The 18561-nt window shown below is 43.3% G+C and overlaps 1 protein-coding gene across 2 annotated transcripts in view; it reads right to left on the bottom strand.

Annotated features, from left to right (window-relative positions):
* Window positions 1-18561, bottom strand: part of SGCG (sarcoglycan gamma) — a 300854-nt gene that overhangs the window by 175039 nt on the left and 107254 nt on the right. Inside the window, exon 2 of one of the 2 annotated variants that reach the window (XM_082246683.1) lies at window positions 7375-7572. In XM_082246683.1, the coding sequence (XP_082102809.1) occupies window positions 7375-7569 (195 nt within the window). In that variant the 5' untranslated portion in view covers window positions 7570-7572. The remainder of the gene's footprint in view (window positions 1-7374; window positions 7573-18561) is intronic. The other variant, XM_082246684.1, reaches the window with a different exon arrangement.

The following is an 18561-nucleotide window of genomic DNA, read 5'->3' as shown; positions in this document are numbered from 1 at the left end:
CTCTATCTCCTTCCCTCTTTCTTTCTTTCTTTCCTTTTCTTTCCTTCTCGCTCTCCTCTTCATCCCTCTCTCTTCCTTCTTTCTCCCTATTTCTTACTGTCTTTTGTTTTCGCTCTTTTTTCTTTCTCTCTCCCTCCATCCCTTTTTCTCTTGCCCTCTCTCCATCCCTCTTTTTTTCTCCTTCTCTCTCCCTCTATCCCTCTTTTTTTCTTTTTCTCTCTTCCTCTATCCCTCTTCTTTCTCTCTATCTGTCTCTCCCTCCATCCCTATTTATTTCTCTCTCTTTCTCCACCCCTCTTATTTCTCTTTCTCTCCATCCCTCTTTATTTCTCTCTCTCTCTCTCTCTCCCTCCATCCCTCTTTCTTTCTCTCTATTTTTCCATCATCATATTTTCTCTTCCTCTCTTTCCCTCCACCCCTCTTTATTTCTCTCTCTTTCTTCCTCCTTCCCTCCCTCCATCCTGCTTTCTCCCTTTCTTTCTTTCTTTCTTTCTTTCTTTCTTTCTTTCTTTCTTTCTTTCTTTCTTTCTTTCTTTCTTTCTTTCTTTCTTTCTTTCTTTCTTTCTTCTCTCCCTCCACCTTTCTTTCTTTCTTTCTTTCTTTCTTTCTTTCTTTCTTTCTTTCTTTCTTTTTTTCTCTCCCCATCCCTCTTTCTTTCTGTCTCCCTCCACCCCTCTCTCTCTCTCCCTCCCTCCCTCTTTCTCTCTCTCTCTCTCTCCCTCCATCCCTCTTTCTTTCTCTCTCTCCCTCCATCCCTCTTTCTTTCTTTTTCTCTCCCTCCTTCCGCTTATTTCTTTCTCTCTGTCTCTCCCTCCATCCTCATTTATTTTTCTCTCTCTCTCCCTCTCCCTCCAGCCATCTTTCTTTTTCTCTCTCTTTTTTTCTCTTTCTCTCTTAATTTCTCGCTCTCCCTCTATCCCTTTCTTTCTCTCTCTCTCTCCATCCCTCTTTCTCTCTCTCTCTCTCTCTCTCTCTCTCTCTCTCTCTCTCTCTCTCTCTCTCGATAATCCCTCTTTATTTCTTTCTCCATCCCTCTTATTTTCTCTTTCTCCCTCCCTCCATCTCTTTCTCTCCATCCCTGTTTATTTCTCTCTTTTTCGCTCTTTTCTCCATCCCTCTTTCTTTCTCTCTCCCTCCATCCCTCCTTCTTTCTCTCTCTCCCTCCATCGCTATTTCTTTCTATCTCTCTCTCCCTACATCCCTCCTTCTTACTCTCTCTCTCTCCCTCCCTCTTCCTCTATCCCTCTTTCTTTCACTCTCTCTCTTTCCTTCCCTCTTTCTTTCTCTCTCCATCTCTCTCTTTCTCTCTCTCCATTCCTCTTTCTTTCTCCCTCTCTCCATCCCTCCTATTTTATCTTTCTCTCTCCCTCCATCCCTTTCTCTCTCTCCACCCCTCTTTATTTCTCTCTCTCCCTCTATCCTCTCTCTCTCCATTCCTCTTTATTTCTTTCTCTTTCCCCCTCTCTCCCTCCATCCCTCTTTCTTTCTCTCTCTCTCTCTTCCTCAATCCTTCTTTCTTTCTCACTCTCTCTCTCCTTCCCCCTTTCTCTCTCTCTTTCCCCATCCCTCTTTCTTTCTCTCTCCCGCCATCCCTATTTCTCCATTTTTTTCTCTCTTCCTCCCTCCATCCCTCTCTCTCTCCCCCCTTTCTTTTACTCTCTCTCTGTCTCTTTCTCTCTCTCTCCATCCCTCTTTTTTTCTCTTTCTCTCTCCCTCCATCCTTCCTTCTTTCTCTCTCCCTCCATCCCTCTTCATTTCTCTCTATTTCTCTCTCTCCCCTCCATCCCTATGTCTCTCTCTCTCCCTCCATCCATCTTCCTCTCTCTCTCTCTCCCCTATCCCTCTCTCTTTCTCTCTCCTTCCATCCCTCTTTCTTTCTCTCTATCTCTCCTTCCCTCCTATTTTATATTTCTCTCTCCTTCCATCCCTTTCTCTCCCTCCATCCCTCTTTATTTCTCTCTCTCTCTCTCTCTCTCTATCTTCCTCCGTCCTTCTTTCTTTCTCTCTCTCTCTCTCTCCTTCCCTCTTTATTTCTCTCTTCCTCCCTCCATCCCTCTCCCCCCCCCCAATTCTCTTAATCTATCGCTCTCTTTCTTCCTCTCTACTTCCATCCCTCTTTCTCTCTCTCTCTCCCTCCATCCCTCTTTCTTTCTCTCTCTCCCCCATCCCTCTTTCTTTCTCTCTCCTTCTATCCCTCTTTCTTTCTCTCGCTCTCACCTCTTTCTCTCTCTCTCTCTATCCCTCTTTTTTCCCCTCTCTCTCCATCCCTCTTATTTTCTTTCTCTCTCTCTCCCTCCATTCTTTTCTTTCTCTTTCTCTCTCTCTCCATCCCTCTTTCTCTCTCTCTCCATCCCTCTTTATTTCTCTCTTTCTCTCTCCCTCCATCCATCTTTTATTTAATTAATTTATAAGGCCGGCCACGGATGGATTTAAATTAGGCCAGTTCGGCAGTTCAGCAGGAACTGGAGAAATTTCAATCCAGCAGACTGGTTGTACTGAAGTCGATGTTACGCTTTATTTGTTAAAAAAGGAGTACGTATTTGTGTAAATATTTTATTATATCTTTTCATGTGACAACACTGAAGAAATGACACTTTGCTACAATGTAAAGTAGTGAGTGTACAGCTTGTATAACAGTGTAAATTTGCTGTTCCCTCAAAATAGCAACACACAGCCATTAATGTCTAAACCACTGGCAACAAAAGTGAAAATGTCCAAATTGGGCACACTTAGCTATTTTTCCTCAGCAGTGTCATGTGAGTCATTAGTGTTACAAGGTTTCAGGTGTAAATGGGGAGCAGGTGTGTTAAATTTGGTATTATCACTCTTACTCTCTCATGGCAAAGAACATGCCACCTCATGGCAAAGAACTCTCTTAAGATCTGAAAAAAGAATTGTTGCACTACATAAAGATGGCCTAGGCGATAAGAAGATTTCCAAGACCCTGAAACTAAGCTGCAGCACAGTGGCCAAGTCCATACAGTGGTTTAACAGGACAGGTTCCACTCAGAACAGGCCTCATCATGGTCGACCAAAGGGGTTGAGTGCACGTGCTCTGCGTCATATCTAGAGGTTGTCTTTGGGAAATAGACACATGAGTGCTGCCAGCATTGCTGCAAAGGTTGAAGGGGTGGAGGGTCAGCCTGTCAGTGCTCAGACCATACATCGCATACTGCATCAAATTGGTCTGCATTACTGTTGCCCCAGTAGGAAACCTCTTCAAAAGATGATGCAGAAAGAAGAAAAAAAGAAGAAAGCCTGCAAGGACATGGATTACTGGAACCATGTCCTGTGGTCTGATGAGACCAAGATAAACTTATTTGGTTCAGATGGTGTCAAGCGTGTGTGGCAGCAACCAGTTGAGGAGTACAGCCAAGCATGGTGGTGGGAGTGTCATGGTCTGGGAGTGCAGGAGTGGTGCCGGCACTGGGGAGCATACAGGGAACCATGAATTCCAACATGTACTGTGACATACTGAAGGTTATGGACTGGCAAAGCATGTCTCCAGACCTAAACCCTATTCAGCATCTATGGGACATCCTCAAACAGAGGGTGGAAGAGCGCATGGTCTCTAACGTCCACCAGCTCCGTAATGTCGTCATGGAGGAGTGGAAGAGGACTCCAGTGACAACCTGTGAAGCTCTGGTGAACTCCATGCCCAAGAGGGTTAAGGCAGTGAAGGAAAATAATATCCACAAAATATTGACACTTTGGGCCCAATTTGGACATTTCCCCTTAGGGGTGTATTCACTTTTGTTGGCAGCGGTTTAGACATTAATGGCTGTGTGTTGTTATTTTGAGGGGACAGCAAATTCACACTGTTAGGCCCCATTTACAAGTGTAAATTTTCTGTCCCCTCAAAATAACTAAACACACAGCATTAATGTCTAAACCGCTGGCAACAAAAGTTAGTACACCCCTAAGTGAAAATGTCCAGATTGGGCCCAATTAGCCATTTTCCTTCCCCTGTGTCATGTGACTCGTTAGTGTTACAAGGTCTCAGGTGTGAATGGGGAGCAGGTGTGTTAAAGTTGGTGTTATTGCTCTCACTCTTTCATACTGGTCCCTGGAAGTTCAACATGGCATCTTATGGAAAAGAACTCTCTGAGGGTCTGAAAAAAAGAATTGATGCTCTACATAAAGATGGCCTAGGCTATAAGAAGATTGCCAAAACTTTGAAACTGAGCTGCAGCATGTTGGCCAAGACAATTCAACAGTTTAACAGGACAGGTTCCACTCAGAACAGGCCTCGCCATGGTCGACCAAAAAAGTTACATGCACGTGCTCAGCATGATTTGCAGAGGTTGTTTCTTGGAAATAGACGTATGAGTGCTGTCAGCATTGCATGGTTGAAGGGGTGGCAGGTCAACCTGCCAGTGCTCAGACCATACACCGCACACTGCATCAAATTGGCCTGCATAGCTGTCATCCCAGAAGGAAGCCTCTTCTAAAGATGATGCACTAGTAAGACCACAAACCGTTTGCTGAAGACAAGCAGACTAAGGGCATGGATTTCTGGAACCATGTCCTGTGGTCTGATGAAACTAAGATAAACCCATTTGGTTCAGATGGTGTCAAGTGTGTGTGGCCGTAACCAGGTGAGGACTGCAACGACAAGTGTGTCTTGCCTACAGTCAAGCATGATGGTGGGAGTGTCATGGTCTGGGGCTGCACGAGTGCTGCCAGCACTGGGGGAGCTACAGTTCATTGAGGGAACCAAGAATTCCAACATGTACTATGACATACTGAAGCAGAGCATGATCCCTTCCCTTCAGGGACTGAGCCGCAGGGCAGTATTCCGACATGATAACGACCCCAAACACACCTCCACGGTGATCACTGCCTTGCTTAAGAAGCTGAGGGTAAAGGTAATGAACTGTGAGGAAAGGGGAGGTAATATGGCGCTGTCAGGCTAATAAATAGGAAAAAATAAATAAATATGTCTTAAAGTGCACTGGTGATAGGTGAATAAGAACCAGAATATATAAAACTTCATATGGTGAATCCTTAAAAAGTGTAAATAAGTTTGAATAAATTGGTAAAAAATGTATATCTATATAATGATAAATAGATAGAAAAATTTAAGATATAGGTGATACAAAATCAATGTGTAATCTTAAAAATATGTATAACTATATAAAGGATTTAAAGTGATGTTATAAATATCTTCCATATATACTTAAAGTGCTAATTAATCAATCGGATATATATTGTGCTAATGGGCCAAACGGTAAATAACTTTGTATAAATCTGTGCACATAAAAATCATAAATAGTGTCCAACAAATTAGATAACATAAATAAATAAATAAATATAAAACGAATATATAGGAAAATTGTCCATATAAATAGCCAAATATTAAATGATGCTACAAATATAATTGAGTCCCAAAAGGGTGATGAAGTAGGGATTTGACAGGATAAAATGGATTACAGGACTTCCAGACTGATGGGGGTGCTCAATACAGGAATCAGTGCTCCCCTCCTATTATTCCCGCACTCACCAGATGGTGGTACCCCCACAGGGGTAATCAGCGTTTGGGGTGACTCTTGGAGGTCCCTCCGAAGGTTGGCTAGTAATCCACTTAAACCCGACTTCGTATCCTACTCCAGGGAAATTTGATGAAAAATCCCTCCTCTTAGAGTACTCCAAAAAAGTTTGAGAGATCCGGATGAGGAAAGAAAGAAGGGCTCCAATAGTGAAGTATTGTAAAAAATTTGGTGCTTTATTCATTTTTTTACAATACTTCACTATTGGAGCCCTTCTTTCTTTCCTCATCCGGATCTCTCAAACTTTTTTGGAGTACTCTAAGAGGAGGGATTTTTCATCAAATTTCCCTGGAGTAGGATACGAAGTCGGGTTTAAGTGGATTACTAGCCAACCTTCGGAGGGACCTCCAAGAGTCACCCCAAACGCTGATTACCCCTGTGGGGGTACCACCATCTGGTGAGTGCGGGAATAATAGGAGGGGAGCACTGATTCCTGTATTGAGCACCCCCATCAGTCTGGAAGTCCTGTAATCCATTTTATCCTGTCAAATCCCTACTTCATCACCCTTTTGGGACTCAATTATATTTGTAGCATCATTTAATATTTGGCTATTTATATGGACAATTTTCCTATATATTCGTTTTATATTTATTTATTTATTTATGTTATCTAATTTGTTGGACACTATTTATGATTTTTATGTGCACAGATTTATACAAAGTTATTTACCGTTTGGCCCATTAGCACAATATATATCCGATTGATTAATTAGCACTTTAAGTATATATGGAAGATATTTATAACATCACTTTAAATCCTTTATATAGTTATACATATTTTTAAGATTACACATTGATTTTGTATCACCTATATCTTAAATTTTTCTATCTATTTATCATTATATAGATATACATTTTTTACCAATTTATTCAAACTTATTTACACTTTTTAAGGATTCACCATATGAAGTTTTATATATTCTGGTTCTTATTCACCTATCACCAGTGCACTTTAAGACATATTTATTTATTTTTTCCTATTTATTAGCCTGACAGCGCCATATTACCTCCCCTTTCCTCACATTTACCAAATATAGTTATCTATATTTTTGAGGTAGGCTGCAGTCATTTATTTACTTAATTTTCTCCAATAGCGCGGAAACTTTCCCCCTATAAAGGTAATGAACTGGCTAAGCATGTCTCCAGACCTAAACCCTATTGAGCATCTGTGGGACATCCTCAAATGGAAGATGGAGGAGCGCAAGGACTCTAACCTTCACCAGCTCTGTGATGCCGTCATGGAGGAGTGGAAGAGGACTACAGTGGCAACCTGTGAAGCTCTGGTGAACTCCGTGCCCAAGAGGATTAAGGCAGTGCTGGAAAATAATGGTGGCCACACAAAATATTGACACTTTGGGCCCAATTTGGACATTTTCTTTGCTTTGGGGGCACCCGAGCCGAGCTACAGCTCCGTCTGTCTATTCAGACACGGAACTGCCATTCAGCCCCGCCCCTCTCTCTCCTCTCTCCCGATTGGCTGACTGACTTTGGTTGGAACCAATGGCACCGCTGCTGTGTTTCAGCCAACCAGGAGGGAGAAGCCTGGACGGCCAAAGGACTCGTGGACATCGCTGGACAGAGAGGGAGCACAGGTAAGTATTAGGGGTGCTGGGGTGGGGACTGCTACATACAGAAGCCTTTTTATCTTAATGCATAGAACGCATTAGGATAAGAAATCCTTCTGACTTTACAACTCCTTTAAGTACCCCTGCTTTAAATATTAAAAATAGAAACACGTCAGTCATAATTTTAGTTATGAATGAAGGCTTTTGAATTTACCAGATACCAAAACGATAACAATAAAAATGTTATAAGTGATACTTACTCCTGAGAACCACATGACTTTGAGTATCCAAATGGTAAGAGCAAAATTCACAACTAAGATGATGAGGAGCAGTAAGACAAACAGGTAGAGGCAGCGCTTTCTCCAGCCATAGATTCCAATGTTATAGACATACTGCTTCTCTGGATGATCTATGTCTGATTCTTGGGTTGTTCTGGTATACTGTTCCCGGACCATCTGCTGTGTAATACAAGAAAAAACATTTTTACATTCTTAGTCTTCTCATTAACCGCAGATTTTCAGTTACTCATAAACGTCTTGTTTATTATACTTTTAGGGCCCTTTCACACTTGTGCGACTTGTCCTGCGACTTGTCCGACTTGACACGTTTTGAGGTTTATAGCTCAAGATAACACAGGCATTGCTTCAAGTCCAGTCAAAATAGCGTCAAAATCGTGGCAAAAAATTTGCGACATAATCGCGTGACTTTTAAGTCACATAAGTGTGAAAGAGGCCTTATCGAGGACATGGAAAAATTGTTTTACTGTAGCATTCTGGTCTTTTGGAAAACTCCTTTTACAGATTTTCATACGATGTAAAAGTCACAAGTTGTGTCTGATCTACAGGGACTGTCTTGGGTTTAAAGATTCCTTAAAATACGGTACTCAGTGCTTTCAGGACAAAGATGTTAAAATAGCTCTATATATGGCATTTCATTGTATATCCCATGTATAATGCAATTTTTAAACTGTATGTAAACCCGAATAATGATCTTCTATTTGGTCCCTTTTGGTCTATCAAATATAGCACCAAAAACATTTTGATATACCTGTTTGATATGTTCAAAACATACCATTGATCTTCCTGAAATCATGTAAGCTGGTGACTTCCTGAGCTTTCTGCCTGTGCTGACTGTTATCAAATACACTATATTACCAAAAGTATTCGTACGTCTGCCTTTACACGCACATAATCTTTAATGGCATCCCAGTCTTAGTCCATAGGGCTCAATATTGAGTTGGCCCAACCTTTGCAGCATTAACAGCTTCAACTCTTCTGGGAAGGCTGTCCACAAGGTTTAGGAGTGTGTCTATGGGAATGTTTGACCATTCTTCCACAAGCGCATTTGTGAGGTCAGGCACTGATGTAGGAGAGAAGGCCTGGCTTTCAGTCTGTATTCTAATTCATCCCAAAGGTGTTCTATCGGGTTGAGGTCAGGACTCTGTGCAGGCCAGTCAAGTTCCTCCACCCCAAACTCGCTAATCTATGTCTTTATGGACATTGCTTTGTGCACTGGTTCGTAGTCATGTTGGAACAGGAAGGGCCAACCCCACAAAGTTGGGAGCATGTGTAGCCAGGTCGCACGGCTAGTATTGTTGTTGTTATTAAAGCTATGCAAGACAGTGACTTTTGCATTATGGGAGATGTAGTCCGGGAGGGGCCAGGATCATAGACTGCTGAGACAGAGAGACTCTTCTCCCAGGGAGCAACAGGACGCACAGAGATTGCTGTGGGTGGCTATATAAAGGGAGGTGGGACTTTGCTTCGTGCTCTTGCTTTGAGGACAGCACACTGGAAAGAAGGGGAAGAGCTGCTGCGGATCACAGGATCAACTTAGGCTGAGGCCTAGTGGGGGACACCGGAGTGAAGCCATCGGTGTGAGTGTGTGCGGAGGAGTCTCGGTGGCGTGACCGAGCGGAAGGTTGCTGACAGGCGGACGGAGACTTTGAACAGAGCCTGGTCGCAGAGGGAAGCGAATCTCCCGGTTTGGGTGAGAGACATCCAGTATCTACATCTCTATTGCAATGCAGACCTAGACTGATTCCCGGAAGGGCAAAAAGATTGTGTACTTTCATAAGGCCATACTGACACACTGCAGATACAAATATAGTGTGAGGTGGGTGAATCTGGCCTTAAGCCCTCAATCCAGTCCTAGGCTGTTAACCTGTTGTGACGCATAGAATTAACTTCATTTGCCTCTCTGTGGATTACAACCGCAGTTGCCTTGGGGAATATAGTTCAACCTACTTTCCTTTGTTAGATTACAAATACTTTCCTTGGATTGTAGGATTCCTTGCCGGTGAAGACAAGTGAGGCCTAACTCTTCAGGAGACGTTGCAATTCATCTTAAAGGAAGCCCCCGTAGTATACAGAGTGCACTCTGCTAGTTGATTTTATATCATTATATTGTCTGCTTTGCATTTAAGTCGTTAAGTATAGTCGCTTTTATCTGTGGTCACTCTCTAACCATATCTGTTTAGTTATAGTATTGTTAACTATTGTACAACACAATCCTCTAACATACATACACACTTATTTGTGTATGTATGTGTGGCCTGTGTTCTGGATCCTGGGTGCTGAGCTTAAAGGCATAAATCCTTGGTTGGGAATTCAGGATCCCTTTCTTTGCAACAACTGTGTTATTTCTGATTTTGTTTGAATACTATGATTTCACTTCAAAAGCCAAAAGAACAGTAAATTGTTTATTCACTGCAACATTTGTGGTCTCGGTTATTTACCATAACAGAACTGATAGTGTCAGATGGGTTGGAGCAGGCTCAGGGTGTAAAAGGTGTCGAGGATGCCCATGCAGCAAGCCACCCCCAAGGGGGCAGGGTTACCCATGCAACAGTCCAAAATGTTTTGGTATGCTGACACCTTAAGAATTTCCTTCACCGGAACAAAGGAGTCAAGCCCAACCCCTGAAAAACAACCCCGCACCATAATCCCCCCTCCACCAAATAACTTGGACCAGTGCACAAAGCACGGTCCCTAAAGAAATTGATGAGCGTGTTTGGGGTGGAGGAACTTGACTGGCCTGCACAGAGTCTTGCTCATCCAAGTTCATGTGCGTGTAAAGGCAGGTGTCCCAATACTTTTGATAATAAAGTTTACATTATTCACTGAGGACTACAGAATCTGGCCCTCCTATGTAATATACAGTAGGAGAGGGGAAGGGTCCTGTAGTAATGTTTTGTCTCTTGATACTGAAGGACAAGTGAGTGCTGTCACCCTAGGATTGGAAGTGTGCTACAGGAAGCTGAAAAGACAGATAAAAAAAAAACTAAGGCAGCCATTACATCTAAGGACTGGTAAGCTGCAGTACAGTGGATTACATTTTGATTTTGGGTATAGATGCAATTTAAAATCACTACCCTAATGATCTGACAAAAATGTAATTTGACACACGATTGGCCGATTATCTGATCATTAGTCTCACATTAGATTATCTTTCAACAGCTGATTCAGACTTTTAGGATGGAAAAAACTGAAGGTGCAGGCTAGAAAATTTTTATCATAAGTAAACACAACGTCCGATTTTTATCTAATATGTACAGTAATCGTATGGAAAAAATCAAATAGAAGAAATGTGCATTCTCAGAAGTATAGAACAACCCTACACTTCCTCTTCAACTACACTTATGTGTAGCTACATTAGCCTTTGTCGGGCGAGTCATTACAATTCCAACTACATCATGATATGCACTTTCATGGACAATCAATCGTCTGATTTTCTCATAGTATGTACTAGGCTTTAGCCAAAAACCTCAAACAATTAACACCTGCCCCAGACTTTATGGCATTAGAAGAAGTTGGTTTAATACACTTTCACATCTCCCATCATGTTATTGGGCAATTAGTATTTGCCTTGAATCGTCACACGACACCATAGGACTGGATAAAGGTGACCCATTAGCTATAAATGAGTTACCTGTGTAGCCTTAAATGCAGGGGTATGTTCCTTACAATCACCAGAACTAAGGAAGATATGGATAAAAAGGAAATCTTCAATGTTAAATACAGCTGAATGTGACTAACCACTAGCTATATAATGCCCTGGAAAAATCAGAACCTTCCCAGACCCCTAGAAATCAGTTTAAACAGTATATTCTGCCTTGTTAGAAATGTTCAGACATTAGGTCCTACAATATGTATAAATGGACAGAAAGTCCACAAGACATCATCAGTGAGGAACAACCGATATTAAAAAAGTATCAAAATGCTTTATTGAAAAGCAATGTTTATAATACAAGAATCACATCTCCACCTTATGAACAATTAAAAAATGACAACGTCAAGGACACAGGTAGCTTCCACAGACACCCATCCATCCATTCATAAACAAAAAGATATGGATATATAAGCAAAACTGAGATCCCAATCTATATGGAAGGTAGCTATGACTCCACACGGGCAGCGATAGCTCTGTAACAGGGGGATCAGTATAGTGTTCCATGGGTCAGTGAGTGCAAACCATAAAAATAAATCAATGGATCAAGCTGATAGCAATCCCAGGATAGTAGACAAGTCACTTATGCCTGAATAACCATAGCAGGAATAAATCTGTAAAACTGGGAACTGGGATAGGGATGAGCCAATGGAGCTGAGCATTGGGGTGTAAGACAGGATATGCTAGATATTTGGAAATCAAACAAGATAGTTACTAAGGAGGAATGGGAGGTCCTGTTCCTTGTATATCAATATACACACACTGCAGTAAAAACGACAACAAACACAAGGGCGCACCGGCCTAGTGTATTATCTCTTAAACAGGTTTATTTAAATAATAGATTAAAAATACTCACAAACGAGTTTCTTGATAAAAGGCACATCAAATAGATATAAAATCCTCAGCAACAAGATCAGGATTGACTCGTCCCCTGAAGCTGTGCAGGCTTACGCGTTTCGAGGCAGCGCCTCTTCTTCAGAGCCTGCGTAAGCCTGCACAGCTTCAGGGGACGAGTCAATCCCGATCTTGTTGCTGAGGATTTTATATCTATTTGATGTGCCTTTTATCAAGAAACTCGTTTGTGAGTATTTTTAATCTATTATTTTAATAAACCTGTTTAAGAGATAATGCACTAGGCCGGTGCGCCCTTGTGTTTGTTGTCGTTCATAGTGCTTCCGGACCACCCTGGTCCAGTGAGGGGCTGCAAGGCTGAAGTATTATCAAGTTGCTGTGTCATCTGTTCTTATCTACAAGCCTACAGTCAGGTTGAATAGAGGATTGCACCACTCAGAGCGCAGGGAATAGGTGCTGCACCAACAGTACATTTGCTTGTTTACACACACTGCAGTAACAGGGTGCACTGGCTTGCTGTTTAGACAGCTTGGTGTTGTGAGGATGTAAAGGCGGAGTGGCATCAGCGGGGGAGAGTTTGTATAAAGGTGTGTTGACCCTAGAGGGTAAAGTCCCGGTAGATCTCACCACTCCCCTAGGTTCCCGGCCCATATAGTCTGCACCAGACTCTCCACCAGTCTTCACAAGGGGGAATAGTCCCACTCGCTGCAGTCCAAGCACCAGACGCTGTGATCTCTGTGTGCACTTCCCTGGTCAAGCCAGGGCTCACTCCCAGCAATAGGTGTCGGTAGAAGATCATCTGTGTCCAAACATCACTATCGTGATGATGTCATGTTGACGCATTTCACTCGTCACGTGAACTTCTTCTTATATTGATCCCAGGGCTGGATTGTTAATCTGTCCCCGTGGATCTACTACACGAAGGTGGAGCTCTGATAACTATTTCATTTTTCTGTTTATTATATGGATTAGGTCCCACAATGCATAGTGTCTGTCACAGTATATTAATCTTTTTATGCTTATTTTATGATTTCTCAAAATTTAAACTACTGTGGAGTTTGTTGGTGCTAAAAACATAGACAAAGTAATAGTATCAAGTTTCTTGATATTGAGCATTCGTATTTTGATATTTTTGATGTGTATGGTTATTCCACAGAGGAGTTTAAACAATACGCTTGTGCAGAGTTGCCAGGGGTTCCTTTAGCAATGAGCAAGTTTTTCCTGTCAGATATGTAACCACTAATATTAATGATCTTTTCAGCTATTTGTATGAAGGCATTTCTCCCACTGACCACCAATGTAAGAGGCATTCTTCTCACTGACCATTGCACTAATGTACCCTTAGTTGTTGATCTAGAAATTATTGTCAGGGGTTCCCCAAGACCTAAAAGTGATTTTAAAGTAGAACTATAGGCAAAAGATTTTTTATTTCCATTTTAGGATAGAGTAATGAAGGGTTATAACCCCTGTCGGATTTTTTATCGCCTTTTGTGTCTCATTGCAGAGACTTCCCTTCACATCCTGTCCCATAGTTAAAACAGGTAGTGAGAGGATTGGATTTAACAAGGGAGCCCCCAGATCGTGGCTCTCTCCTTATATGTATGAGTATGGGGTGCATTGTACCCCTACTCATTCACCAACAAAAGTGTAAAAAAGAAAAGAAAACAGTTTTTGACAATTTCTTTATTAAAAAAAAAAAATGTCCCCCAATGAAGATCCATCATCAATTACACCACCTGCCACACCCCCAGACCCGAACAAAAAAAATATCCACACTTGATGAAGGCTAACCGCCGAATGCCTGTTCCTCCGTCTGACAGTTCTTAAATAGGTAAAGGGCAGGGCCGTCTGCTGTCATCACCTGGTGGCCCTGCCCCTTGTGACATTACTGACCGGTGCATGCTGGGTCGGTGACATCACAAGGCGGCCCCGTCCCTTTCCTATTTAGGAACTGTCAGATGGAGGAGCGGGCAGTTCACCTTTGTCAACATAGCAACAAGTTGCTTTGGGGTGGGGAGAAACCCCGCTGACATAAAGCTGCACAGATGTCTTTGAAGTCACCATCGAAGTCGGACTGAAATACGGCTGTTCAGATGAGGGATTTCACGTTCAATGTGAATGAGGGCTTCTTGTCAAAGCTTAAAATAATTGTAAAGTCTCCTTATTTTTTTCTATTAAAATACCAAACACATAATACTTACCTCCTCTGTGCAGTTGGTTTTGCACAAGGCAGCCGAAATCCTCCTCTTCTCGGGTCCCTCTTCAGTGCTCCTGGCCCCTCCCTTCTGTTGAGTGCCCCCACAGCAAGCAGCTTGCTATGGGGGCACCTGAGCCGGGTCCATTCAGACACGGAGCTGCTATTCGGTCCAGCCCCCTCTCTCTCCTTATTGGCTAACTGAGTTTGATTGACAGCAGCGGGAGCCAATGGTGCCGCTGCTGTGTCTCAGCCAATCAGGGGAGAGTGTCCCAGGCGGCTGAGGCACTCGTGGACATTGCTGGATAGAGAAGAGGCTCAGGTAACTATTAGGAGGGCTGCTGCACACAGAAGATTGGTTACTATGCACAGCTGCAGCAGATTCTGTGTGCACCAGTTTTAGTAAATCTCCCCCTATGGCTTCTGTCCTAATGACCTGAAAAAAGGGGCCACAGGACCTGATTCGAAGAGTATTAGCTGTTGGAGCTGTCAGCACAGCGCTACTTTTTTAGTGTCTAAACAAACACATAACTAGCGCTGCAAAATATAAAGTGTTTTCAATAAAGCTCTCTTGACCTAAGTAGATCAGTGCATTCGTTCATTTTACGGTTATTGACTCAGCAAACTATATCAGGAACAATTTTACACAACAATAAATTGAGTTAAGTGGGGAAGTGTTTTACGCAGCTGACTGCAGTCAATACCTAGGACTAAATGTATGCAACATTTCATCATTCCCAGAGTATATTTATTTGTTGTTTGCATAGCAGAGTTTCTGATGAAGTGACAGAACTGAAAGTGGTAATAAAGGTTCGGCTTTAAACAAAAAACAACAAACATGTTATGCCTACCTGCTCTGTGAAGTGGTTTTACACAGAGCAGCCAGATCCTCCTCTTCCCAGCTCCCCCCGCCAGCGCTCCTGGCTCCTCCCCCTCGACCAGTTCCCCCAATATCAAGCCGCTTTCCAGGGCCTTCCTTTATGTGTCCAAAATACACATAGAGCCACAGCTCCGCCCCATCCCCTGCTATCTCCTTATTGGCTCACTGGCTGAGATTGACAGCCATTGGAGCCTATGGCTCCCACTGCTGTCTCAGACAATGAGGAGAGGGAGTCCTGGGACAGCCGAGTCTCTCCCTGGATCGAGAGGGGGCTCAGGTAAGTATTAGACGAGGCTGTGAAGGGAACAGTCCACAATAGGTTTTTTACCTTCATGCATAAAATTCATGAAAGTAAAAAAACATCAGCCTTTACAACCACTGGAACCTTTCCCTTGTCTGTGTACCTGTGGGTGAATACTTGCAGATAAATTCAGAAGCAGAACATAAAGCTGAACTCCAGGTATGATCTTAATTGCAAAGTTACATTGGTCCAGCTTGGCACAATGGAAGTAGCAAATCTATGATCCGAGGGTCCCCTAGGAAAGCTGGAAATCACTGTAGTAGTCTGAGCTACTACAGTAACAACAGTAATCTTTGGGGTCCTGCTCTGGTTCTGTACCAGCGGCTTCCTTTCTGCACACTGACCACAGCGTGTCACTCGCTTGGCACTGCTGCCATTCACAGGGTTATATTTTTTCAAAAAATACATGGTGTTCTCTGATTGGATATAGTGGAGCGGTGAGGAGGGGATGTCACAATCTCCACATGTGTATCTGTAATATTTCCAATCTAAGTTTAAGTAGTGTGGTTGAAGTTGATTTGGGGAGTTGTAGAAGTGTTGGGGGTTAGTTTCCTTTCAGTTTGTCTTTTTTCCTTCATTGGTGGTAATCACTGGAGCATTGTGTGATTGTAAAGTGATACTAAAGTCTCATTTTTTTTTTTTGTTTTTTTTTTAAGTTAAAAATAACAAACATGTTACACTTAGACCCCGTTCACACTGGGGCGATCCGACTTGCCGGGGCGACCTCACAGGTCGCGGTGCGCAGCTCGCACCGCGACCTCGGAGCGGCCGGCACGGACTTCATAACATTGAAGTCAATGCAGGTCGCTCCAGGTCGCCCCAAAGAAGCTCCGGACACTTTTTCTAAGTCGGAGCGACTTTTGTCGCTCCTAGTAGAACGGGTAAACAGCTTCTCTATGGCAGGCGACCTACGGCGACCTGGCAGGCGACCAGGTCGCCCCAGTGTGAACAGGGTCTAACCTGCTCTGTGTTAATGATTTTGCACAGAGCAGCCCAAATCCTCCTCTTCTCGGATCCCTCTTTGGTGCTCCTGGCCCCTCCCTCCCGTTGAGTGCCCCCACAGCAAACAGCTTGTTTTGGGGGCACCCGAGCTGAGCCACAGCTCCCTGTGTCCATTTAGACACAAAGCTGCAGCCTGGCCCAGCCCCTTTCTATCCTCATTGGCTGATGGACTTTGATTTACAGCAGCAGGAGCCATTGGCACCACTGCTGTTTCTCAGCCAATGAGGAGGGAAGTCATGGGCAGCCGAGACACTCCTGCAACATCGCTGTATCTAGATGGACCTCAGATAGGTGTTAAAGGGGCTGAGGGGAGGTTGCTGCACACAGAAGGCTTTTTATCTAAATGCATAGAATGAAACTTCTGCCATTTAGGATTTTACAATGTTAAATGTATAAATAAATAATTTTTAATAGTGAAAATACTTGGTGATTTTATTACACATATCATATATACTCGAGTATAAGCCGACCCGAATATAAGCCGAAGCACCTCATTTTACCACAAAAAAGTGGGAAAACATATTGACTCGAGTATAAGCCTAGGGTGGGAAATGTAGCAGCTACTGGACCACACGAGACACAAAACAGGGGCTGCGGGCATGGTACAGGAGATGCAGGGCTGTAGGCATGGTACAGGAGATGGTACAGGCATGGTACAGGAGATAGTTCAGGTATTGTACAGGAGATGGTACAGGCATGGTACAGGAGATGGTACAGAAGATGGTACAGGAGATGGCACAGGAAATGGCACATGCATGGCACAGGAGATGGTACAGGCATGGCACAGGTGATGATCCGGGCATGGCACAGGTGATGGTACTGGCATGGCACAGGAGATGGTACAGGCATGGCACAGGTGATGGTACAGGAGATGGTACAGGCATGGCACAGGAGATGGTACAGGCATGGCACAAGAGATGGTACAGGCATGGTACAGGTGATGGTATAGTAGATGGTACAGGCATGGCACAGATGGTACAGGCATGGTACAGGAGATGCAGTGCTGCGGGCATGGTACAGGAGAATGTCCTGTACCATGCCCGCAGCACTGCATGAGGAAATGCAGTGACTGCTGAGGAGTCTCACTTACTTGTCGGTGAGGCGCCTTACATTTAAAAATGCCGCCACCCAGCGCCAACACGTCACCAAGCATGCGTCGCCGATGCTTGGGAAAACCCTTACACAATCGGCTATTCCCGGGCAGATGGCGCATGCGCAGTGATGTGTTGGCGCCAGGCGGCGCTATTTTAAAAAGGTAAGTGAGACCGTGACTCGAGTATAAGCCGAGGGGGGCTTTTTCAGCATAACAAAACCTGCTGAAAAAAAGTTGGCTTATACTCGAGTATATACGGTATGTAAAGTTGATATCAGTAAAGTCCCAATAGGAAGCTAAAATTAAGAAAACAGAGGCATGGCCTCAAACTAGTATAAGTTTAGTTCAAAACTAACCTTAGAAAGTATTAATTTACCAAAAGAGTACTTGATGCTTGGAATAGATTTCCAGCAGTAATAGTGAGTCAGCTCTCTCATCCAGTCCGAATGCCCCTTGCCAGCTTATGGGTATAGGAGCTCTCCTGACTGGGTCTTAGTGCTCCCTTTACCTCTGCCAGTTAGATATCTATATAGATGTGTATATGCGACTGCAGGAAGCTGATACCAAGTTGAAAACACTAGTGTTTACACTAGTTAAGTTTAAAAATAAATGTAATATTTTTAATGTAGACTAGTAATAAGAAAATGACCACTCTTCTTGTTCACTTCTTACACTTTAAAGGGCTGCTTGGTGAGCAATCATTACTTGAATGGACCAGTAGCCATTGGTCCATATAGCATACACTTCCAGATTTCCTTCCAGAGCTTCCTGGAACCCCAATACCCAGGGTTCTCTCTGTTATGTCAATTGTGGCCACAGCTTGAATGGCTTGCCAACTCCTGCCTCCTTTGTTTTCAAAGGTTGCCTATCCCATTTGGTCGCTATTAGGAAAGCAGGAGAGTCCGAGAAGGCAGACCAGAGTGCAAGCACACGAGTTCCTGTGTCATCTTTTAAAATAGAAAACAAATGTCCACATTCTGGTTGTGATCGGATTTTTCATATTTATGATGCTTCCATCAAGAACGGAAGCAGCACCAAGCCATGATGGATAGGCGTGAGAGCTAAGATCTACATGCCATGATTTGTTCTAAATTAAAATACTTGGGGCTAACAATATAATGCCTGCTGTAACCTTTATATGCCTTTTATACAGACCTAGGGACTATCTGGCCATAGG

This window comes from Pelophylax lessonae, assembly GCF_965119305.1.
Source record: "Pelophylax lessonae genome assembly, chromosome: 2".
NCBI lineage: Eukaryota > Metazoa > Chordata > Amphibia > Anura > Ranidae > Pelophylax > Pelophylax lessonae.
The sequence above is the reverse complement of the archived record's forward strand: the minus strand, read 5'-3'. Positions and strand labels throughout refer to the sequence as shown.